The sequence below is a fragment of the Electrophorus electricus genome, chromosome 8, assembly GCF_041902795.1.
Source record: "Electrophorus electricus isolate QZ-2024a chromosome 8, ASM4190279v1, whole genome shotgun sequence".
Classification (NCBI taxonomy): Eukaryota; Metazoa; Chordata; class Actinopteri; order Gymnotiformes; family Gymnotidae; genus Electrophorus; species Electrophorus electricus.
Window position 1 is genome coordinate 5,090,807 of NC_137504.1, and position 26,022 is coordinate 5,116,828.

The 26,022-nt window shown below is 39.3% G+C and overlaps 2 protein-coding genes across 11 annotated transcripts in view; both read left to right on the top strand.

The window, feature by feature from the left end:
- The window catches only part of arrdc1b (arrestin domain containing 1b), a 28,754-nt gene extending 25,658 nt beyond the window's left edge, over positions 1 to 3,096 (top strand). For both annotated transcript variants that reach the window (XM_081718949.1, XM_027003671.3), the window contains one exon: positions 156 to 3,096. In XM_081718949.1, the coding sequence (XP_081575075.1) occupies positions 156 to 223 (68 nt within the window). In that variant the 3' untranslated portion in view covers positions 224 to 3,096. The remainder of the gene's footprint in view (positions 1 to 155) is intronic.
- A 144-nt stretch (positions 3,097 to 3,240) lies between these two features.
- ehmt1b (euchromatic histone-lysine N-methyltransferase 1b) overlaps positions 3,241 to 26,022 on the top strand; it is a 39,099-nt gene continuing 16,317 nt past the window's right edge. For 2 of the 9 annotated variants that reach the window (XM_027003664.3, XM_081718948.1), the window contains exons 1-4: positions 18,352 to 18,710; positions 24,545 to 24,632; positions 24,739 to 25,226; positions 25,561 to 25,708. In XM_027003664.3, coding sequence (XP_026859465.2) covers positions 18,630 to 18,710; positions 24,545 to 24,632; positions 24,739 to 25,226; positions 25,561 to 25,708 — 805 coding nt within the window. In that variant the 5' untranslated portion in view covers positions 18,352 to 18,629. Of the gene's footprint in view, positions 4,439 to 16,068; positions 16,145 to 18,351; positions 18,711 to 21,325; positions 23,291 to 24,544; positions 24,633 to 24,738; positions 25,227 to 25,560; positions 25,709 to 26,022 lie in introns of those variants that run through there. The other 7 variants (XM_081718947.1, XM_027003667.3, XM_027003670.3 and 4 more) reach the window with 7 other exon arrangements.

The window sequence follows — 26,022 nt, forward strand, 5'->3', positions numbered from 1 at the left end:
TGCAACAAGAACCAATACATCATTGTAAAATAAATTGAACAGGACCCATGGGAAGGAAAGCCAGATATATCATTGAGATAATTAATCCTGTTTATTTTTTCCAGGGCATTACATATATTTTTTAAATAAATTTTTGTCTTCTTTCTCATTCCAAGAACCCCCACCCACATATGAGGAAAGCTGCAGCAGTAACAACTCCAGCTTCAACACCAGCTTGACGTAGATGAGTCAAGGCACTGGAAAACACACATTTCCATGTGTACATCTGCAAGTGCCCCTGCTGGATGCTCTAGTCATTGCATCCCTATCCCAAATCTGAACAAGTTTAGATAGAAGGGATCATTGAATTTTCATTTGATTTATAATACCAGTACTCTTTGTTCCTTGGTATGGAAGAAAGGACCCTGGAACAAAAACAGGGAATGAGCTTATCAGTGCCTAAATACAGTAGCACTCCTGAACAATTACAGGTTAATGAAACCTACTGCATATATATGAAAGGAATACCAGCATCTGTGATGTCTTTACATGAAAGTCTGTATCTATATGTCTTTCACTTGGCCCAAGCTGACCTTCTGTGAAGCCTGTTTAAAAAGACCGGCTTAGTAAAGCCACAGCCTGCATGACCATTTCTGTAGGACTTTAAAACAAAACTGTGGTCACTTTACGCCTTTGATCTGTGAACCTGCAGAGAAATGTTCACTCAGGCCATTGAGAGTGTAAGATGGCTGTTGTGGAAACCCTGGTTATTAATAGGTAGCCATCTTTGCTACTGGAGGAAGACACGGTACATCTGTCACCCTCCTTATCACTGAACTGCAATGAGCTCTATGCAGACACTGCTTTAGCTTTCAACATATAATGTAGCTGATCATTATATATGGGTAGAGAAGGCACCACATGGTGAGTGAACAGTAGCTACTACTCTTTGGATAGACAGAGGAAAAACAATTCTTGTTACCTTTCTACCTTGGATGTTGACCGCTTGCTTAATTTTCTCATTGAAGATTTAGGAAGACCTTGCTTACCCCTTAATCATTATTATATTTAGTACATTTTAACTATTATGTAATAATTGCAGTAATAATGTTGTTGGATAAGAAAAAAACATTGTTGGAAGATATGAGAGTGAATTATCATTACTTTGTAATGATTTTGCACTGGGTCATTTATTATAAAATGCCGCTATCAAATTGGCTGTTATGACCCTCTGCATGTATTCTTAAAAGTCGATGCACACCCAGTGAGTGTGTGGGGTAAGTTGTGATTAGCATTGCACTATAATGAAATGTTTACTTTCAGGTGCAACCAAGAAAATATTTCCTGAACTGGAATGAAATGCATGGGCTACAACAAATATGCACCACTGAAACTTAATGCAAACCCCAAATGTTTGTACATGATTTGTATCTTAATTTATTGTGTTTAAATCAAGCCACAACTACTGATCGTAAAAATTTATTGACTTCCCAGTTGAGGCCTTATATCATACTATGATTGTTATGTGCATCTTTGATAGTATTCCTACAGTGTTTTAAAAGTATGATTAATCATGATCCTTGAACTGTTGGTTTATCAAACATTTGAAATATTGAAGCACAAAATAGCACTTTTTAATAGAATTTGATTCTGTCTATTTCTATATTTAATTCTGTGAATGAAAGACACAGCGAGTGAGAAAGACCTCCTTTAACCAATTTCCAAAAATTCAGTATTGTTAAGTTAGCTTTAGATTCAGTTTAGTGTTTACTGTCATTTTCGGCATAGTGGAAACATTGTTCAAATTCCTGGTTCCTCTCCAGTCTTTCTCAAGTACATGTTCAGTTTCAGTCTGTTTAGTTCTAAATACTCAGCCGGGAATGTTAGTCATCACTGTCCAGCATCTAAAGGTTGAGAGTTATGTTCTTAGCATAGATTTTACAACAGACTGTGCATCCCTGTTGCGGTGGGTTTGTGTATTCAGGTGCACATGTGCATGCCCGTAGACTTTTCAGTACTACACGAGATGCCATTTAATTTAAAAAAGTGTCATACATTGATAACATTTTAAAACAGTTAAGAATTTGTATTCAATTGTCCAGTATCTAAATCGGAGAGGTAGCAGTCACAGAAAACAGGCAAGCTGTTAAATGTGTAAAGGGCCTTCCTGATTCAGTCAAAACCAAAACTGTGCTTCACTAATCCCACTAAGGCATAGTATGTAAAACGTCTTCCATCTACACATTGTCACACATGCTTGGTGTGACAATTGCAAACTTTAGATGTTAGAACATTGGAATAGAGTAATACGGTCTGATAAATCGTTTTTTAAACACCTGAATGGGTTTTTCTTGAGGGATTCAAAGCAGCTTGCTCATGAATGTTCAATACAGTACTGCATCATTCCAAGGATACAAGGATACTACTGTTCTCAAAACAAAACACCATATAATTTTTTTTTTTCATTTGTCCACCTGGAAAACTATGGTGACATACCTGCACGAGCATATACCACCACGCATGTTCTTAATTTACATCAACCCCTTGCCTTAACTATGAAAATAATAATTTAGTCTTACTACAGCTGTGGCACACAGAGATGATATGGCTGCGACTTGGTTTTAATGGTTTTCCTTTTGCATGTTATTAGTTTCCTTGATTCTATACTCTAAATGAATACCAATGTATTGATCAAGAATTATAGATCCTATTAGTTTTATCTAAAAAGGCCCACCATACTTGTTCATCTCCTTTCACAATGAAAAAGGTGTTGAAATTTGCAGAGTGCAGTAAAGTGGCTCCAGCTTTGGTTTGAACTTGAGATGTATGTATTGACCCCTCTAGCTTTTCATAATTCTCATCACCAAAGGTTCAACAGCTTTATTACTTTGTTTGTCCATCATATGTTACTTTTTTAATTGAAATGGGTGGCCTGTGGTTTTGTACTTTTCTATTGGAAACAGTGATTATGTGCATATGGTGAACTTTGGAAATATGTTATCGCCCGATGCTTGTTAGCGGGTTTTGCAATGCAGTAGCACCATTGTGGATCAATGTTGTATTTCAGAAAAAAAATCTAAATTGTACAGTGTACTAATAAAATATTATCAGCCTCTATCACTTTGCATGTTGCTGTGTCATGGTAATATTTATATAGTGCTTCTCCTGAATGCTTATTTGCTTCTTTTTTTAACCAGGATGGGTAGAATTGGATTCCAGGAAGTCCCACTTCTTTATTGTTAACTCATCAAATTTATCAAGAAAGTTAAACGCAAGTCTATGTCTGAATGCAACAGCATTTGTTGTTACTACTGTGGCTAAGCAATGATCAAAATGCCCAATTTAGGAAAAGAAAAATGTTGCTTGGTTAACCTGAATTGCAGGTGTGTGCACACTATGAATCCTTATTGAAAGGACTGTTTTATTAAATGGTGATTTTCTCTTAAAAACAACTTTGATAGAAAGCTAGCAACAGAATGATTATAGTCAGCGAATCCAATGCAGTTTAAACAAAGCTAAATCTTGTGTGGAGGAGTTTAATATAACCAACATTTCTCTTAAGTTATAAAACTACCCCTCTATCAATGTCAGTGAGAATAAGCACAACTGAATTTTACCATGACAAGCATTAAAGGGTTCTTTGCTGAGTGGTCAGTATTATGACTAGCTAAGAACCTGCTGTAGATCTCTGCTCTCTATGGGAGAAGGGTACTAAAAGATCAAGGCAACTGGAGGACAGGCCACACCTCCAGACCCGTCTGCTGCTGCTTTTCTGTTGCCATAGCAACTAGGCCCCGATCCATCAGTGTCTCGCACGGACATGGACCGAAAGCTATCTGCATGCACAGTAGCCTGCCCAAGGCTAAAAAAGAGGGTGATTTTGGGAGGGGATCTGATGGATTGCAAGTTGAGGGGAGAACGGGGAGAGAGAAGGGAAAGATGATGGAGTGATAACTGAACGGTATAATCGAGATGTAAAGATGAAGTTTAGACAGCGTCCTGCGCATTCGTAAATAACATTTACATATTGATAACACGAACACATCGTTGATCAAACCTTATGTAGACAGCAAACACAGAAACAAATACACATAATTAAGCAAGCAAGCACCACGTTAAATTGACGAAAATATGAACATGGATCATTACACCTCAAAATAGGTCGAGAAATTGAATCAGTGACGTGGGGACATAAGGGGTGGAGACTTGGGGTGAGGAACCATGGCTTCAGTGAAAACTGAGGTAAGCGAGAGATACAATTTTACCTTGTAACTTTTTTTCCGCGATGTTCATAAGAGTAAACTCGAATGGTAACAGTGATTACGGAGGCTCTTTGACGTACCCAGAGCCAGACGTCAAAGCTTTGAGGGTTTTTATTTGACCTCCATCTGCACAAATTTTCAAACATCCCGCCTGATGGTCTCAGTCTAAACTCGCTGCTTTTGTGTAGTATCGACAAGTGAGTGAGCATGATAATACCGACGGCCTGCTTGCTGTGGTATCGCAGCCCCGGAATCTGTATAAGATTCAGTATTCACCTTAATCAATTGATTTGTGTGCTTTATGCTGGTTACGGGGCCCCGTGCCATCCGGCTTCATATGCTATGTTGCTACATTCATAACGATAACAGTTTTTAAAAATGTGCTTTTGTATTCTTATCAATGCACGCTGATGCTGCTTTTGTGCAGTGCATTGAACTGCTCGTAAACAGTGTCTTTAGGTACCGTTGCAAAACCAAGTAGTCTGCATTTCATACAGGAAGCTAGCTAAAGCTAGCTAGAGCTAACTATGAGCTAAGATAGAAAATCTGTTGTGCTGTTGAGTGAATAACACGTTGACTTGGGTAAACATATCAAAGTTGGCACGTGTTTGATGAATAAAAGCGTCAGTTTAGCTGGATAGAGTTAGATTTTAAAGGTCATTGAATAAATACACTGCCAGTCTATTAAAGCTACCTGCTGCTGTCAAGTGTCCTCACCTTCATATTTCTGTCTGTTTTAGTCCTTAATTCTGTTAGACTGACACCGAACAGAGTGAGATACCTATCTATCTGTCGATCTGTCTAGTAATAGCTTGCTAGTGTATTTTCCAGCGAATGACTGGTAGAAGTGCATAGATTCAGTCATATAGCCGCTGTAACCTGTTAATGTAATCTCTTGGTTGATTTCCCTTAACAGTACTAGCTATATATCTGTGTATTCTCTATGCTGAAGTCGTGATATGTGTGGCTTGCGCCGATAGCCTTTATTTCCATGTCATTCTTAATTTACCCCACTTGTATTATTTCTACAGAAAAGTGTTAGGTGTCGGAGGGAACCTACCCTTCTTTGCCTGTAGAGGGAACCATACGCTCATGATATTCCATTCAGTTCACACTACTTGCTGGTGCTTCCAAGTTAGGAAGCAAGAACGCAATTACATGCACGTTTTCTAAAGGTTCCTGCGACTGTAGGCGTAACTGGATCTGTACTACCTGGCCAAATCTGGCGCATCCACTTTCGTCACATTCGGGACTGCTCCTCATTGAATTGAATAATGAATCTCAGGCTTAAATAAAGTCAGATAAGTGTGCTAGAAAATCAGTAATTTAATGAATGGTTAATGCAGGTGTTGTTCTGAATGTTGTTGCTGTCTGATTGCCATGTTCCTCTGTGTGCATGGGGCCATTTTTGATACTTTTGATTTAGAACTAATGGAGTAGTAGTCTTGATGGATATTGTGTTTACAAAGTCAGGCTTGGTAATGGGGAAACCTGATTTTTCTGATAATTCTGAAAAGCTGAAATTCAGTGCAGGTTTCTAACATTAGTAATAAGTCACTGTGATAGAAGTGTACCTTGAGTGTACATATGCAAACATCTCAAGAGGATTCCTTGTTTGTCAAAAGTGACCAGGACTACTTTTTAATGTCTGCAGTATATGTTTCTGTATTCCTATAGTCCTTACTGAGCATGCACAGGAAATGTCCTGCTGGTGAAAGGCAATATTTGGCTTAAAGCAGGAAAACACATTTCACTGTTCTTTACAGAAATGGCTTTTGACCAGGTTCATGTCAGAAAACTTTGACAAGCAAGGTTTTGGTTATCATGGTTTTTGGACTCCTTGAAATTGAGAACAATGATTTTGGAGTTGAGTGATACACCAGCAGTGAATCAAAAGGCTTCACAATATATCAGTTGTTAACCAATATCACAATATCCATATTATGTAACTCAAACCTACATTGTGCTGCCTGGTTTATGATTCTGTTGTATTTTGATGCGTTCTAAAAGATTTTTGCATGTAGCCAGAGCCATATATCTCTGGTTTAGTCTTTGTCTGTTTACTTACATAATTTGGGTTAGTCTTAGGCCATAGTTCGTTCTCAATCAAGCTATATTTTTAAACTGGTGCTGGGTTTGTTTGATAGTTCTTTGTTGTGCAGAACATAACCTCTGACACAGTGTGGACAATACATTTTATGGCTATACACTCTTTTCCATGTCTTACTTTTAAGACAAACGACAAAGTTTATTGCCATTAATATGTAAATGCAAGTTGCAAAGGAAATCACACACAAACAAAACAAGATACCTAAATTTGTATTACCTGATGAGCATTTTTTTAGTGCGCTGTCTTTGTTAGGAGCCTTTGTAGATGCATAACTCCATAGGTTGCCCTGGTTACCTATGGGCCAACCTGAAAACTGGGCCAAATCTAAGCATTTTCTACAAGGCTACAAGATGGCTAGAAATGTAAAGTCTGAGATCTAGTGTACTGTATATCAAATAAATTGTTTCTGTGCCTGACAGCCTACACATTTTTGACAACTTATTTTTAATTAAACTGTTTTGGAGACTTGTTGTGGTTGACTATTAACTGACATGTTGTCAAGACTACTCTTTATTTTTGGGTAAGAGCTAATTGAGATTTGGTTCAGTCATTGTGTGTGCGGTTATCTACAGATTTGTCAGCATGCTTATTTAAAGCTAAATCCTGCATTTAGCTGTGCACAGATAACGTCCTTTGCCATGCCATTTATGCTCTCTGTTTCATTAACACACTAGCACTTCATGGGCCTTACACAGTAGGGGTGTAACAGTACACAGAAGTCACGGTTCGCTTTATACCACAGATTGGACATAATGGTTTGGTATGAGTTGAGTACAGCATGAAAAAAGCAACAACCCCACCCCCAACGCATAAGGCTAGGCTTCTTTTTATTTATTTATTTTTAACACGCAGTACTGCAAGTTACATGGTGTCTTATAGTCCCCCCTGAGCTAGTTGGTGCAGATTGCAGCGCATTAAACAGTAAAATGTAAATGTCGGTCATATTATTATATTGTGCTGCTTAAGAAAATGGTAGCATGTTATAAAGCCACAGAATGAATAGAACAAGAAAAAAATTGTTCCACCTAGGCTATATTTGGACAGTTAAAGCTTAAGCCCAACCCAACAAAATGTAAATGCATATTGCTTCGGTAATGATTTTGGCCCTGTCTGCTTTCCAGACATAAGTTGGACTCTTGTTCTTTGGGGGGGAAATGAGGCGTGGGGGGTGCTAACTCCAGTGATTGACTGCTATAGTGTAGTGGGTAACAATGCTGCTTTTGTTTTTGGGCAAGACTTGTATTTGAGGCACTTCGGCTATGTTCACCTACCAACATGAAGCAACTCAAATTCTATGTCTTGCCTTAATGTGAGACAAATCAGATTTTTTTTTCAGGGATGGGTGGACACAACTCCCATCTTGTCAAATCAGATTTGTTACTTTCATACATTCTGTCTGATTCGTGCTGATATGACATGAAGGAGAACGGTTAGATAGGAATTTATGTGGTTTTTTGCCTATATGCTTGCGCCGTAGTTGTCAAAACAACAATGGAGGAGAGCAACACCAGTACCCAGAGAATTTGTAGAGAGACAAATTTCCACTCTTTAATGTCTTCTGGGTTTGTCAGATGCTAGTCCCCGACGAGAGTTCAAATAAATGAATGGAGTCAATGGGGCTAAATAGCTAAAATTGAAAACAAATGGGTGTTTGGGCAGTAGGCCGCTAGCATTTCTGCTACTGAGTTACTGATTGGTGAGCTGACACTGGAGTGTCATAAATGCTTGTATCATACGGCATGAAACTCGGTGACTACAGAAAAATGGAAATATACAGGTTTTCTTTTCTATTTTTAAAGTAATGCAGGCTTCTACTTTCTACAAAATTAAAGGAAGATCCTGGCCAAGTGGTGAGAGACTTTTCATTTTTAGCTGTTAAACTCAATTTGCCCCTGTTCATAGACGACTCTCAGGCGCCCTCTGGGGTTCGGCAGTCATTTTTTGGTATAATTAGAGGAATATGAAGTGGAGAGGCTTCTTATAAACCGGTTTGGCAGTGACAATAGCTATGAAAACCACAAGCTATCAGTCTGACTTTTTTCGCCTTCTCAACCTGATAATGTAAAGCTGTTGAACTGTTTGTCATCCTCCAGAGCAATGTGCAATGCATACATGAGCTACTAACCCATACATTTTGTGCTTTTAATACCATGTGTCAACTCAAATACGACCTTTTTTGTTTGTTGATGACACAGGTGACTTGTACAAATATGTATCCATGTATGCATGTGTGATGTTTAGGAGGATAGATGTGTTTACATTAGAGATATAGGTCACTTGCAATTAAGAATCCGGACAGGCAAGATGGGCAAATCTGATCTCAGCAAAAAATCGAAATTGAATGAGGCTTGTAATGTGAACATGGCCTTTCATGTGTGGTCTAAGATCGGATTCATATCCAATTTGTGTCCATGCAACTTCAGTGAGAGTGGTCAGATCAGAATTCATGTGAATTATTATTTATTTTATTTTATTTTATTGGCCTATACGTGGACGCTTGCCGCTGTCGTCATCAGCCATCACCGGCAGCGATGTAAAACATTAATGGACCAGACCCACAGCAGTAGCTGCAAAAACAAACTGTGTTGTTTTTGCCATCTTGACCTGATTGCATACAGCTGACAACCTGTTGCCATCTTCCAGAGCAAAATGTGATACATGATACTATTCTATCCATTATGCCTGTTTTAATACCATGAGTCATCTCACATGTCACTTGTGATTATTAATGTGAACCACCAAGATGGGCAAATCCGATTTGATCAAAAAAATCTGAATTGAACAGTGAGGTTTGTAAACATAGCCTTTAGGTTGCTAATATTAACGTAGCCTTTTGTGTGCAGTCCTAGATCGAGTTTGTGAGCATGCAACTTGAATGAGAGTGGTCAGATCAGAATTTACGTGACACTTGCGTATACGCAGGTGCTTATTGCTGTCGTCATCAGCCAGCACCAGCAATGGATGAGAACAACAGTGACAACCGTAGCTGCAAAAAGCAAGCCGGCTGGGTCACTTAAACCCTCTCGACCAGATCATGTACAGCCAATGAACTGGGTCACTTGCAATTATCAGTGTGAACCATCAAGATAGGAAAAATGGAAAATGCTTATTTGTTTAACTAGGTTAAATATTTGAATGTCCTCCAGTGATATCATTTTCAATATTCAGTATTAATTTCCATCTTTCATGAGCTAATTATATAATTGCCAAAATGTTCAATCAATAGTAAATTTCCACAGCTCTTTCTGTTAGATAAAACCTGCAATTTCTACGCTATAAAGGCTACACAATTTTGACAAAAACAACGTTATTGTTTTGAGACAATGTATTTGTGGTTACTAATTTATTTGTTAAAGGCTAACATATTGTTAGTGGTAGCTCAGTGGTTAAGGTAATCGGAAGGTTGCTGGTTCAAGCCCCACCATTGCTAAGTTGCCACTGTTGCAAGGCCTTTAACCCCCAATTGCTCAAGTTGTATTCAGTCATAATTGTAAGTCGCTTTGGATAAAAGCGCCAGCTAAATGCAATAAATGTAAATGCATTTAGATAAAACTAGATAAACATATGCGTCCATCTACTGGAACAGTAATTGCAATTAAGCGGGGTCACAAGATATTTTACATTTATTTGAAGAATTGAGTTAAACAGCAAACCAAAGAAACATAGCAATGAAGTGCTCAGTAGAAATCAGTTGTATTTGAGCAGGATAGTCACTAGACTCCAGCCCCCCAGGAGCTTAAACTTATTGCAGACCAGCTGAGAGGCTCCAAGTTATCGTTCATGGTGGTGTAGAAGTATACCAAAAACATCAAGTTCATTTTCACTCTACACATATAGATTTGATTAATGAAAACTTTCCTCGTAATTTCTTGGATTGATCACATTTGGTATCAGCTATCGACCTCTTTACAAATGCACTGCTTTTGAACTTTCTTCTCACAAAGAGGAGAAAAAAGTTATATGATGAGACTAGGCTAGCAGTAGCTGAGATGAAAATACGTATATGTGTGCTTGTTAACCTTTTAGGACTGACTTCCCACTTTATTTCAAGCCACTTTATTTCAAGTAAATTTCAAGCTACAGGGAATCTACTACTAGATTTTATTTTATTTTTTTTGAATATTAAATTTCGTCGGCTTGATAGAAATATCATATACATGGCTCAAGTCTCCTTTATCAACTTGGGTGGGTTAGTGATATGAGTGCTTCAGCAATTTTTACAGCAGTACTGTATTTTGCTCAAATTTCAAAATTGTGTTTGTGATATTTTACGTATGCCTTTACCAGAGGTTTTTATGTAGTAAACATGAATAGTTTAAACCCTGATCGTCACACCCTCTGGTGGCTGAGACACGGATGAATCCAGTTGCATCATTCTGCAATGATGGATATGATCAACAAAACCAGCATGTTAATTTTTAAATGAATAAGCTGTCTGGCTGCATGTGAAATTTGACCTTTCTCTGGCTCAAAATTGTCCAGCACTCTAACTGAAAAGATGCCTCAGGACTTGTTCACAGCCTGTTGGAACTTCCGAAGTGACACTACGTAGCTGTACAGTCAACAAATTAGAACCTGTAACTGAAAACACGGGCTTCCCACACTGTTCCAAATGGAGTGCAGAGTTCAGACATTTGAGTCACTTAAGGCTGGTAATGGGATCAAGGGACACAAAATCTAAGGCTCCATTCACATTACTGAGCTGAAGTGACTCCTCCATTTTATTTGTTTCCTTAATGTTACACTGATCTGATTTTTGTCAGGGCTGTGCGGACGCACACATCCGATCTTTTCAAATGTGATTTGAGTCACTTTTGCATGTGGTCCTTTCAGATTCATATTCATTTTGTGGCTATGCAACTTGAATGAGAATGGTCATATCAGAATTCATGTGTCTTGCCTATATGCATCAGCCAAGAATGGCAGCGCGGCAAAGCAGCAATGAGCGAGAGCAACAGCATTGACAGCAATAGCTTCGAAAATAGCAAAAGCAAGCCGTCTAGCTTTTTTCGCTCAGTTGACCTGAACTTTTACAGCCGACGAACTGACTGGTCCTTCAAAGCGAAAGGCATGTGTGGGAACAGATGACTTCACATTAGACAGGTCCCCCACTGGCCACTTGCAATCATGAACTTGAACAGTCAAAACGGACACATTCGTTCTGAACCAAAAAATAGTTTGGAATTTAACAGGCTTGTAATGTGAATTTGGTAATGTGAATTTAATTTCTCTCAATGTACTTTCAGTCAGAGCATATCAAATGCTTTTTTAATCATACTTTTTTTTAAACCACCAGTTGTTTTGATTTTGAATATTATCCCATCCACAACGAAAGTTGCATTCAATCTATTAACTAGCTAGCTAGCCCTCCTGAAAAAAAGTGGCTTTTAGCTCTCTCCTAACAATACAATTGAAGCATTGTCTGCTGGCAACACCATTGGGATCAACATCTTTATGTAATAAGCCTGAATTTGATTGGCTCGAAACACCTTCAACTTGGAAAATTGTTGGTTAGTAAATGTCTATATTGTTTAAATTCTCCGATGGAAAATGGCAGCTCACATATTTTGTTTCCACTGCACCTCTTGCAGTAGACTAACAAATTTATTCATTCAAAAAGCAACATTTTTGTGTGCAGTGGCTGATGTTGTCAGTGGCAGAGTAGTGCGCAGTTGTGCATGCACACCTTCAAGCCCTCCTTGGAAATTACTTACTAGTTCAGAGGTTGTAATTATGAAATGGTTTGCGTTCAATTCGTTTTTGGTCGGGGGAAATGGATGCCATGAGAGAATTCCTTTTGTTTTTGTGTTGTTTATGTACATAGAAAAAACTAAATATCTGCATGAGGCAACTCTTTCTGGGTTCTTCTGATTAGCTTTGTTACTATTACTAATCAACATAAGTGCAAGTTGTCCACAAAAAGTACAGTGCAAAACTACCGCTAATGATCTTAAAACTTCTAATGTCTACTGTTGGAGCAGCCTCCATACCGACAAGCAGCATGACGTTTTGTTACTGACACGCCCCCAACTCAGAAAGTCGGGCCTTATCGGAAAATGGGTAGCTGCAAGTTGCCAATCGCACAGCAACTACACAGAACATATCAAAATGATAACTTGCGCTACATTTCAGGAGAGGTGGGTAGTGTAGCCAAAAACTGTACTCAAGTAAAAGTAATATTACTTTAAAACAATAATTATTTAAGTAGAAGTAGTCATTTAAATTGCTTAAGTAAAAGTAAATAAGTATCTGTTAAAAAGACTAAACAAGTAGCAAGTTACTTCATTGTAACTAACTTATTACTAACATAAGGCAACATGTATGTACGTGTGTGTGTGTGTGTGTGTGTGTGTGTGTCCTACCATGTAAAATATGAGGTCCTTATAGTTTTTGTGCTGAATTAAAATCTGTTTTAAAGTTGTTTCTCAGGCATAGTTTTTAAGTGAATTGTACATGAATATAGGTTACATAATTATAAATAAGGCTGTTATTACACTAAAAATATGTACAGGCTTAAACATCCCTCTTAATTGTCCAGTAATAGTTTGCCAACATAGAGGGGCTCCACTTTCCTTGGTACCGATTTTCCACAGGCCTGCTATACATAACGATAGGTGAAGTATAATCTGTTGTAAACTATTTGTCCTCTCTAAGTAGACAGCTAAAAGCACTTTGGCAAATGTCTGCTAAATGCCATATATGTAGATGCAAATATAATGAAACAAAAAAAACTGGTTGATTAGAGAAATTCTGAAAACATTTGTATTCAGCATGCAAAAATACCTTATAAACAGCTATTTTTCTTTGCTCTAGGTCTTTGTCCTACTTAGTTCATGTGTTATGTTTAAGCTACATGAGGTTTTTCATATCGGCTAAATATTGAGCATATAACAAGTCACAAGCATCAAACTGGATTTGGTGATTACTTTGTGATTAATAGAGTTTCTGGGAATATTCTGAGCTCTTATATTTACATTGCAATTATGCAACTGATTAGTCAGGCTGGCTTGCTAACTAGATAGATGTCCTACGTCGTCTAGATAACAACTGCGTCTTTATGTGGTCAGAAGAAATCTCAATATATAAAATCAATAACAAACCATCATTTTATAATCTTGAAACCTTTTATAATACTGAAAATATGCCTCAATATGAATTATGCATTCCTACATGCCATGAATTCAGTTCAGCTGCTGCATTTATTTTTCTGCTTTTTGTAGTTTATAGCTACGTAGCTAGCTAGTTATTTTTTGTTAGAATATCACTGATGCAGGACCACACTTTACTTTCATATTAATAATGAAAGAGCATTATGACAGAGTATTAGTTTCACACACACACATCTGAGCCTTAAAGAAAAGGATTTATTGCAAGCTGCTTTTCATAAATATAATAATTTGAGTCCCATGGCAGAAAATGTGCCTGTTCCTTGTCCCTTACGTTGGTCTACTGTCCAGATGTCTAACTTACTGAAGTAAAGTGGTAGCACTCAGTGATCATATTGAGGGATTTCACTCAGTGATCATCTTTAGGATTTCACCAACCCTTCCACACTTGACAAGTTGTGGCAAAACTTACAAAATTTTAAAAATATTTTAAAATGTAACAGAAGGAACATTGACTAATATAATAGAGTAAATGTTTGATTTTGCAAATGTACTGAAGTAAGAATATAAAGTACCCTCTTTTAAAATGGCTCTACAGTTTGTTCGAAAAGTTACTTTAGTAAATGTAAAGGAGTAAATGTAGCGTGTTTACGACCCACCTCCGCATTTCAGAAACATGATGCAAATTCATGAACACTATACAAATTCAGAAAACACTTTATTAACAGTGACGACACAGACGCTGCATTTCGGAAACACGAAGCAAATTCAGATCACGCATTCAGCATCAGAAATGCTGCAAATCCAGTTACATCAAAATGGAAGTGTTGTTTCCGGGGGAAGAAAAGGTATGGACAATTGAACAGCTCGTGAAAAGAAGTGTGTGTCTGTGGTTAGCACTGTTTTGCCATTGGTATACGGTACAGCCTGAACGATTGGCCTATTCGCGCTTCGCATTCTTGCGTTTGTTGTAAAGGCAAAGTTGTAAAGAATGCTGCCTTCAAGTATGTTGATAATACAAAAACCCAACAAAAATATAAACCTGACCCTGCCAGTAAATATATAGGTTAGCTAGCTACATTCAGTGTTACTATGTTACAGTCCAGTTGAACCTGATGGGATACTGTCTAATGCAACTCGGTTTCTGTTTATATATCTACATTTAGAGTGTTTATTGATTTCAAATCATTTTGTATGCATGTAAAAACATAGCACTTTATATAAGAGAGTATGAATAAGACAACTGACCAGCTGGTCATGGTAGTAGGCAAATAATGTATTAAGACAGAAACTTGGACGTGTTAAATGGTATTTTTATTAGTGTTATTTAAGACTGCATTCTGTACAACATAGAAACAGTAAATATTCAAGAATGTGGAGGATGAATAGGTCAGTTGTTCATTCTAGCCTAACCAATGATCATTTCAAATATAATTATTTTTCATCAGCTACTTGGTTATTGCTAGTCTCATAGGGGTCCATCCTCCTGCGTGTTCTCCAGCAACACTTCTGTTGTGTTGTGGCTGGATTTGCAGAGTTTCTGAACTTGCGTGCAGCTTTTTAATTTGCACTGCGTTTCGGACATGTAATGCACATCTTTTCATTTTGATGAATATGCTTTGTGTAACCGTACCGTTTTTTTCATTTGCGATTGCTGAACATCGCTTATAGCAATTGAGTTGGATCAGAATGTGAAAGCAGACAACCACTGAATGTCCCTTTATAATGGTAGACATGGGCAAAAATATGAACTACCTCATCTTTGATGGAGTGCATGAGTAATGCGTCTCAACTGAAACTTCTCCCTGTTTCTTTTAGAAAGAATTTAGAATCTAGCTTGTGCAAAGTAAATTACATAGGTGTGGTTGGAGGGTGCTGCCCCCTCCCCAAAGTGTTATTTGAAACTTACCCCATTAATAATTTTATATATAAAACAATATTATTTTTATTATTGTTGTTGTTGTTGTTTGTTTTTAGGCCTACTGATTTTTACTGAGCTGAATGTCTTGAGTGGGACAGTGAAACAATGAGGGAGATGTAATACAAGAGATTCAGTTTATTTTTCCTGACACACCAGTCACCATAAAAGCAGCAGTGGTTTTTCATGTCGAGACAAAATACATAGAAAGGAAACATTTGACTTGTTGTTTTATGTCTGGTATTTTAATGTAGATTGTGTTTCAAAAATGCCCTGATCATTGTTGATGGAGAGTTATTTGAATCATAAGATTTGTATTGTCTGTTGAAAAGTGGTCAGAAGCTAGGACTCACATTTCTGCACCACTCCAAGCCTAAAGACAGATCCAAAGGCTTTATGTTGTATGCTGAGTGTGCTTCTATTTTAATATAAAGAGACCTTCACAAATTATATATGTAACATTTTTAATCCGAGACACATCTGAGACAAATCTGCATCGAATCTGCTCTTTCATTGTATCCACACACCATTCCATGAAATGGCTGCAGTGTTGTTGTTGTTTTTTTCCTGCTCTTCTTTCTTCGTGAAGAACAGCAGAGCTTCAACTGAGCATGCCCAGAGAGGGCCATGTCAATGCTTTCTACAGAGAGTTGATCATGTGACCTGAGCAGGGACGGTGCTTGTGCGGGAAGCTAGACGTTAGTCAGTGGAGCTTTGCTTACACCCTCTTCCTCCTCCCCCATCAATGGAGACCCACAGCTTAAGCCAGGTACTGCCATGTTGCTGGAGGGCTCAACTTACAACAAGGCAGGATTATTTGCTTCTCCATTTTTCAGTCTCTCTTCTGGAAAATGCATTGCCAATATATACCTAGTATGGTATTTTAGAGACTGTTTGATTCCTGAAAATAGGCCAAAGTCTATCCTATGTGTTTCTTTTCCTTATTTTTTCCATTTAACTTTAAATTTAAGGTTCTCATTTACCATTCAGTTATTTTTGGATCTGTTAAATTGCAGATGATCTGATTGATCCATTAACTGACGTGGATGAATTCGATTACCTTGTCCATTTATGTTCCAGAAGGTGATGGGAAGGCCTTCCTGACAGCTGTTGGACAGAGGCTCTGTGCTGGCTCTTTCAGATATTTTCTAATACCTGGTCCTGTGGTTTCTCTAACCCTTCTAGAGAGAAGGGCTTTTCATAGGGGAGTTGGTTCAATAGGGAACAGAGGTACCATGAATGTCAGTTTAAAGATGGGCAAGTAATTTGTCTGTTAAAGAAAAGCCTCCTGAGATTTCACCAGGCGTAGCTACAGGGAGGAAAATAATAGCATCTTTTCAAACATTTCATTTTTTCTCTGCATTTAATCTATGTGTGAGCTGAAAGCCAGTGTTGCAATTGTGCAATTTTTGTCCCTCAGAATAAATAGATAGAATGCTTCATATAATGTCTCAGCTGAAATGATGCTGCATGTCGATGTGTGGTTCATTAAATATAGATTTGAATGGCTTACACAATACTGGTAAATGGTTGGAAAATGGCTGTCCTGGTAAGACTACGGTACGCTGCTACCTTTTATATTATGCTATGTTATTTTCCCAGAGACAGCTCAGTGCTGATAGATGGATGAGGATTTCCTTGTCTCTCTCATTTTAGATGGGGTGCAGTGTTTGTTAGAGAACTCGGGTCACTTGTAGGAAGCTCTTTTGCATGCACAGAGCACTATGCTTTCATTTTCATAAAAAGTGTGTTTAAGCTAATGCATTCCATGGACACTTCATTGTAGTTACCATGAGGGGAAATGGCTCTGGCTTATCGGGGTTGTGTAGGAGAGCACGTGTCTGGAGCCCACTCTTTGTAATGCTTACACTCTCTTCCCTTTTTTCTCTCGTTCTCTCCCTACTGCTCACTCCCTCCTAATATCCTTCTGTGGCTCTTTTCCCGTCTCTCACACACTCTCCTTCTTTGCCTTCCCCCGCTGTAAAACCAGTCGAGCAGAAGAGCTTGTTGCCAAAATGGAACACATGGAACTGAAGATTCTGCCTTCCTCTATGAAGAAACATTATATGCTTAGAGGCATCAGGCTCTAAATGTGGTAACTAGGGCTTCATAAGGACCAGTAGATTTGACTCTGATGAGTGCGTTGCCTGCCAGCCTGAGGTGAATTTTAAAATGGCTAACGGAAACTCCACTGAGCATGCTCCATTGGTGAGCATAGTGATGCAGTCTGATGTTGACAGTACAGTCTTGGGCAGAACAACACAGCGGGACACCTTTGTGGCCCAGTGATCTTTAAACTCTGTTGTGAAGGGGGGGAAAAAGGTTGAAAAAATAATAATGAGAGCCAGCAGTGTGGCAAGATTCTGGCCTGTGTGAAATGTTCTTTTGTCTTTAGATTTGGTAGTGGACCTCTAATTCTCAATTATCCCTGCTTTGGTAGTTAATGATTCTCTAATTCTGCTCTGATGTCTGAAAAGTTTTTTGGCAGGCGTTAGAAAGACATACAGTACTTTTGCATTGACACTGTTGAGCCAAAGCAACACAACAGCCTCTCTTCAGATCAGATCGTCTTGTATTGAATCCCTTTTTCTTTTCCTGAAAAAAAAGATGTTAAGCTCTGTTTTTTTATGAAACCTGAGAACCTAGATACTTCTTGGGTTTTTATCAGTTAATGATTGATCAGATACTGGTTAGTGGATGCCTTCAGTTTAATTTTGTAAGAGTAACAACTGATGCATAAAAAGTACAGGATTATTCTGCATATGCTAATTTAACTCTGGTTTAGATGTAATAAAATTACTGACTTTGTAGAAGCAAAAGGCTTGGATTTCACAGGTTGTTCTTGTAACTTACAATTCGATGTTGTAAACATTGCGCCATTTTGTTAGTGCTGATTTTGGCTTGGCCTTCAGTCTCTCATGACACTTCTCAGGCTCAGAGGAGCTAAAGGCCTCTAGGTAGATGAGGAGATTAAGGATTGCTAACACTCTTGGTCCTGCTTGCTGTTGTGGGGAATAGGCCCTCTGGCTGTGTAGAGGGCATGTTCCTTTTGGCCTCCTCATACCTTTCCTTATTTTTTATTTTTGCGAGCAGCGAAATGGCTGCTTGCTTTCATTTGGTGCCCTCCTTTAAGAAGAAGAAAGTAAACATTTGAAATATGAACTGACTGAGCATGCTCTGTTCGAGCTTCAGCGAGGCCGACCAACAGAGGGAGCTGCTGGGTCACGTGACCAGCAAGCCGGGTGAATGTCTGCATGCAGGAGGAGAAGGAAAAAGAAGAGCAATCTGTTCGAGGCTCTCTCTCTCCCTTAATGGAGGCCATCGGTAGAAAGCAGGTATGATGCTGCCGGAGGAGCACCTTTAGCAAAGGAACAATCCTTCTTCCATGCTGGCTCAATCCTCCTTCCATGCTGGCTCTGAATATTCATCATCTGAGGCTCATTCCCTTGTTATTTTCCTTTTTTTCCTCCACAATCTACCTTTTATTTCTCCATTTCACATTCCATCCATTGAGAGTTGCCTGCTGTGCTCACGCTCAGAGAAGGGAGCTTTCCTGTGACTGAGAGGTGGCATCCAGGCTTCAGATTCAGCTGTGCAGTGCTCTGGTCAGCAGCCTGTGAACAAGCTCTGCAGGCTGAAGCAGAGCCCACTACCAGAGTCTGTTGGACCTTGTGGCCAAACATATTGGCTTCTGCTTCTCATGCGGAGGTGAATGGGAAGCTGGGTGACATGGCCTAAATGTTGTTAGCTTGGTAACTTGCAGAAGGAGAATCCAGTGGATTATTGCTGTCTGGTTTTATGGGCATTTTATGGGACAATTGCAGGCAAAGAAGAGGACTGGTCTCATCTCTCAATGGCAAACAAAAGATGCTTATTTGAAACAATTAATAGGCTGCCTTTCTTCTTTTGTTGAGAACCTTCATATGTTAGGGGTATCTTTCAATGGTGCTATTTCTTGTTCTTTTTCTCTACTGGCTCAGGATTGGCACATGAATATTTGTAAAGAACAGGGAAATATTACAACAGTCCCATGTAGTTTGCTGCAAGATAATGCATTATTGCAGGTTTGGACTTGTTGAGTAAGCTTGGCCTAACCAAAAGAAGAGTTTTAATAACAGGTTAAATGTTCCGAAAGCAAAATAATTTTATCATGCTTGCTTCTTTTTTTTCCTAGTTGTATTTTTGGGTCTTAGGAATTCTCTCTCTCTCTCTCTCTCTCTCTCTCTCACTGCATTTTTGAAAAGAGAAGATGGGGAAAGAGAGGCATTGTCCCAGCTGAGGGGACATCTCGCCAAGAAACAGGTTCTGTAACCAGTGTGAATACCGTGCTTAGTGTCATCTCCACCGTTGGAGGAGCCAGTGAATGAGTGAAAGAATGCAGCACCCACAGTGACATTAAGGAAGGTTATTTTTGCATCTGTACCAAAGACCTCTTTCCTTTGTTCTTTCTAAACATAATTTTCCGGAAGTGAGGATTTTGATCTTGAAAGCGTGTCTTAGGGATGAGACTATTGTTGTTGGTAGAGTGTGTATGATTTCTCAGGCTTACCTCTGCATTTGTTAATCCATCACAGTATTCCTTCCTTGTATGATCCTATATGGTACAGGAAGTCTGTGATGGGCTTGTTTAAGCTGTAGTGGTCTGAAAAGGGGTTGTTGGTACACTCATTCGGTTAATCATTGACCATATTCTTTTGGTTTTATTCTAAATATTTTTTTGGAGGTTTAATTAAGACGTAGTGCGATAGAAGGGTTGATTGAAAAATGAGTATGATGCATGCTGCATATTTCCACTAGTCTCATTTTTGCATTCTACTTTAGATGTCCTCCACATCCTTGCATGAATTCAGGCTGTTATTTCCTGAGTGGCTTACTATACAATAGCATGGGATCTGTGTTATAAACCTGCCTTAATGATGTGTTGGCTCTTGGGTAGTTTCTGCTTGCCACTCTTTGCCTGGCTCACTGTGGTCTGTAAAGCTGCTTTGTGGCAATGGCTGTTGTAAAGAGCACTATATAAATAAATTTTACTTGACTAGTATACAAGTTTGTATTTAGTTTACATGCTGCTGTGTTGTATAAAAAACATTGACTAATATTTTGTTTTGCTCTAACCTAAGCTGTAGTCACTGTTCATTAACATTGGCCTCCTGTATAGGTATCAAACTGACATGAATTGAAGTCTCAGCTGGAATAAGAAGCTTAATAGTTTGGTTTATTCTTTTTATCAAAAATACATATCAAAGAATTTAATGCAGATGTAAAGAAAAATCGTATTTTTCCATGGGCAGTCACAAATACGTTGATTTTATATGAGCTAGGGCTTGTGTTGCTCCTGCTTTTGAAACAGTAAGCTGCTTCAGTTTCTGCAATGGAATGGCATTTATTTTTGGAGAAACAGCTTGGCAGACTCAGTTACCCATCAGATGAAGAAGGACTCTAATATTAAATGATCCTTAGTGTTTTCCTATTTGATGTCATTCTTAAGCTATTATAAAGACAAATGTAAATTATGCTAATGTTTCCCAGGTACATTTCAAAGTCTATGCTTTTCTTATGTCTTATATCTGCGAGAACCTTTCGATGAGTTCATTAGAAATAATAGAAATTGGTTGCCCGTCCTACAAATGTCACAAATCCTGCTCAAACGCCCCCTATTCCACAAAAACATTTGCTGTCTTTCCTGTGTCAGTAAACAATCTGGTTAGGAAATGGCGGTTAGAAGCGGAGGGCCCTTCCCTCTCCCTCCCCTTCTCTACTGGGCATGCTCCATCTGCCCTGCAGGGGGAGAGCTTGAGAGAGAGAACGCCACTATTTGTAGCCAATCTTATTTTTTTCCCCCCATTTTGAACTTGATCTCTGTATACTAGCCTATAGTAAGTAGATTGCTAATAATTTAGCCCATGGTAAAATCAGTTGTGTGAGCAGGCAACAACTTTTTTTTTTTTTTTTTTTTTTTTTTTTTTAGAAGTCATAGTAGTCGCTTATCCATTTTCGTGTCTGTGGTGTGTGGACAGAAAAATATGTTTTTAAAAAAAAAAAACATCTGTAGGTTAAAATGCATAGCAGTGAGTTTAGGCTCCTTAAACCGAGTTAAGAGGCCATTGAGCTACATTTATAGCTTAATATGGCTCAAAGCTGGATCATGCGAAGTTGCTCGTTGATCATTTGAAGTGAAGAATGTGTACAAGTGCATTTAAGACCAGGTTTGAAAACACTTCACCTTCTCATGCAGGAAATGCCAGTGGATAAGGTTGCAGAAGCATTGGTTGTTGGCTTAGGAGAGAGCAAACATCTGTGCTGTCATAGACAGCCCTTCAAAAGTGAGTAGAGGTGCTGGCATTTGCTGGAAATCAGATCTCAAGCTAGCTCAATTTAAGGTCCCGTCATCTTAGACGGTCTTTAAGACATGTCTTCTAACCATGTGACACATGTATTAAACCATGGATGGTGCTGGTTTTCCGAACAGGTCTCACAGTTAAGTTAGAGCAGCTTGACAAGTTACCTGGGCTTTGCATGGTATGAAGGACAGCTTGTGGCTACTTCATTCCTTGGCTGCTGACTGCTTGTAGAGGTCAATACCAAAACTACTACATCATTTTTGGTTGGGAAGTCTTGAGTGTGTCTGCCATATGTCACTAGTTCAGAAAGAGCTGGGGAAGTATGCCTTTAAATGTTAGTAATGCAATAACGGAGTTTGTTTTATTTATTTATTAAACATGTCCAAGTATTAGAGATTCTTTCAAGTCTTTCTCTTGGCTCCTCTTGCTACTTTTTATGAGATGAGAGTTCACAGTGATCTGCTTGACATCTAAAAAAAATTAAGAGAAACAGAGATGGATAGGACTGCCCCTAAAGAAGGTAAGGGTTTTTGGGCCTCTGTGGAAAAACAGTAGTGCTTTCAGAGTGCTCATACCAGTGGCCATGATGGAAGCCATGGTAGCTCCTTTTTTAATGACAGAAAAGCTCCTTGGGTAAACAGCGGTTAGCCCTGAACTGAGGAATACAATCAAGGGGCAGTATGACAATCTCTCTCCTGGTTTTATTGGACCAGAACATGATTGGGTTGGTTAGGGAAAGGGGGACTCTTATTATGAAGTGGCTCCCCTGGTGGTGAGAGAGGGAAACAGAAAGAGGGACCGACCTTTATTGAGAGAGCAGCTCCAACGAACGGCAGACATTTTCTGACTGTCCTGCGGAAGGCAGCTGGTGTGGCTGCCAATCAGATGAGGGTTGAGGAGCTAGGCAGGGGTGGGGGAGGGGCAGCAGTGGGAAGAGCCTGGATTTTGCTGTAATTACTGCACCTTCTGACCACCTTCTTTTGAGCCTGGCTGCTGAAAATTCCCACAGTAGATGTTGAAGGCTGCCAAGTGAGTGAGAGTGTGTTATATGAATACTTCATATGAGCAGATGCACAGCACCAGTTGACTGTAGTGGACTCTTCATTGTCTACAGGTCTTGAACTGGACTCTGCCCTTTTATGGGGAAAAAAAAAGTTTCACTTGCCTACTATTTAATGTTTGCCTTTTGAAATAGTTGCTAATTATAGATATGAAAATTGGGTGGCTAGTGGAAATCCCTGATAGATATGTTAACCTGTTTGTTTCTCTTGCAGTGTCCACACATTCCCTGATAGCTTCATGGTTCTGGATTGACGAATGAGCTCAGAGAGCGAGCACAGAGAGGGGTTGGTACAAAGAGATGTCATTTTGACTGTAATCGTACAGAGGAACTTGCTCTGCTCTGTGTTGAGTGGACGGGCTTAACACTTTCTCATTCCTGAGCAATAGGCAATCAACTGGCTTTAACTCTGTCCCTCTGGAGGTTCCCTGTGTAGAGTAGTAGGATTGTGGCCTGCCTACGGCTGGAGAAAGCTCAAAGCTGGATCAGCATCGCTGCTTGCCAACAGGATACTGTTAGTTTTGATAAGATCTTGATTTGTATGTAGCCACCCTGTTTGTCTGTCTGTGTTTTGGCTCATTGAGAGATACTTGCACTGAGGCATCAGTGGGTTCACTGCTCTTTGTGGCTTGCAAGCATTTCAACTTGAGTCATTGTGCAGTGACTGGGGAAATCTAAAGGCTGGCAAAAGAGAGCAAGACCTGCAATTATCCACTGAAGTCCCTGTACATTGATTTTTCACAGAGCACAGGCCTTTCACGCTGCACGTCACAATGGACACGTAACTGCTGGTTTAGTCATGTGTTCTCTCAGGGGCCATTAGACCCCACGCAGTTTGTGCATTGTCCAAACGAAGCATGGAGATGACACTCTCACTGCAGGGCTCTGGCTGTCTCCTGTAACTGGGCCAAAAGCCAAGTGCAACTTAAATGGTACAACCAAACAAAAAGGAAATGGAGACGGATTAAAGGAGTAAAACACTGTGAAGGAGGTTTGGTGATTAGAGGTAGCAAGAGTGAAGAGATGTTAATTTAGGACCTATGTGTGGTCTGTGTTCTCTTCCTGTTCTTCTAACACCTTGCACTGGCTTTCTGTTTGTTCATATCTGTGTGAACCTGTATAAAATGCGCTAAACAAAGGAGTCAGGAATGATCTCCAATACTGTAGGCTGTATTCTTCCTATGAATTTGAGAACGTGTTCTGGATAAATAACCTTAGGCACCTGAAAATATCTTTCGTGACTACTTTCACATTGGGTAGACTTCTTTGTAGAGAGAGATGTGGAGAGATGCACTGTTCAGATGGAGTCTCTGCCAACCAATCAAAGCTCTTGTTATTGAGGTGTTGTTGAAATGCATTCCCAAGAGATGATATATTAACTCCATGTTTTTCCTTTCTGTTGATCTCATGCACTCTGATAGTGTGGGGGGTTTTGCAGTAGAAGCAATTTGACCATTTGGTTATGTTTCTATTCCTGAGAAAAGCATTCCTTTTTTTAAGGGTAAAGTTCTGATTCTGAGCATCTTTTCCTTTGAATTGGAAAGTTAATATTTATCTCAGTTATCCTTGCCCTTACTTCATAGTATAATTGCTAAGTCTGATAACCTTTGCTAAGATTTTTGACTATTAAAGCTGTGACACTTTTTTTTTTTTAAAGAGTACTCATTCGGAAGCTTCATCCTCTATTTTTGGGGGGTGGGGGAGGAGGGCTCTGATTAAGATTGTATTTTGCCATTGTTGCTGTAGTCTAATGAAGCTTGTGTTTCAGCCTGCCGGTTTGGTCAAGGGGGTTTTGGGGAAGAAAGAATCCATGAAGACAGAGAGCATGAAGGACGCTCACAGCGAACTACAAGAAGGTGAATTTGTTTCTCATTTTGCTGTGTTTATCACTGGAACTTATTTTTGTGGGTTTGTTGCTCATGGTCATTTTTATGCAATCTGCTGTTCTGGGCCATTCTCTAGGGGGCGATGGGGCCTGCTTGAGTAGGTTGGCAGAACCTTCCAAAAACAACACTGATATGAATGGGACCGATGAGGGTGCAGAAGCAAGAAAAGCTCAGCGGGGCCATGCCGTCCAAGGGCCACCTGTCCCATCGCAAGCTACGGAGAATGGGCTACCAGAGACTGATCCCCCTCATGGCTCCACCATGGGCAGTAATGGATATATTCTCAGTAAGGGTCAGGAGGACTCACCGGCTGCCCAGCATAGGACTAGCTGGTCCCCCATGGGGACTTCGACTGCAGGGCATGCCTCTAAAACACTCCCTCCTTCAGCAACACAACAGCCCCAGGGCCTGGGAACTCTAAGGATCGATACAGGGCCCAGCTTGGCAGAGGGGCGCTCAGAAAAAGAGACTAAGAATGGCATGGCGTCGAAAACACCTCCGCCTGTAACGATACACAGAGCACGCAAAACCATGTCCAGGCCAGCCTCGAATCAGCCACTAAAGGTAATGGCTGGTTCTTTCAGTGTTGTGCAAATAAATTCACAAACGTGATATGGGTGTGTAAAGATACAGCAATATGCAAGAAGTATTATCTAAATAGAACATGAATATGTTTTTAGTAGAGTCTGTTAAGTACATAAGACTGAAGATGCATTTTAATAATCTTAAAAATAAAAGAATGTTCTGAAAAAGTGGTTATGGTAATTAATTTTATTTATTTATTTATTTTACATTTCTTGGATGTTCTCATTTTAGGTCTCTTTTTTTTTTTTGTCATAATACAACTGTCTTTTCCACTCAGGGCATTGAAATAGTGTTTAATTTTTTCTTACTGCAGATTTTAAACAGGGAAACAAAAGAGCCAAGTGTGGTGAAACCTGAGAGAGTAGATGGAGCTGAACCTGGGCCACCTCCACAGATCCCTCCCACTCAGAACCAGCTACCTCAGAGCCAAACAGATGCCACACCAGCCAAGCCACACACAGGTTATCGCCTAACACGCTAACCCTGCTTCTTCTGTTCAGTTTGACAGGCTTTCTGACTTTAAGTTCATTATTGTCAGACCAGCCACTTAGATAAAATATTAAAACTATGAGCTTATCTTGCAGATAAAATATTAAAACTTCAGGCTATTTGTAGTTGTTGCAGCCTCACACCTGTTGACTCTTATACCAGATGTTCTTGAATGCAGACAAGCATGTCATAGCATCCATAATGAGCGTCCAAAAGGCAACAAAAGTTTGAGAGATTTATTTGTCCTCTACATAACTTCACTTCTCTTTTATATTGGCATGTTTGC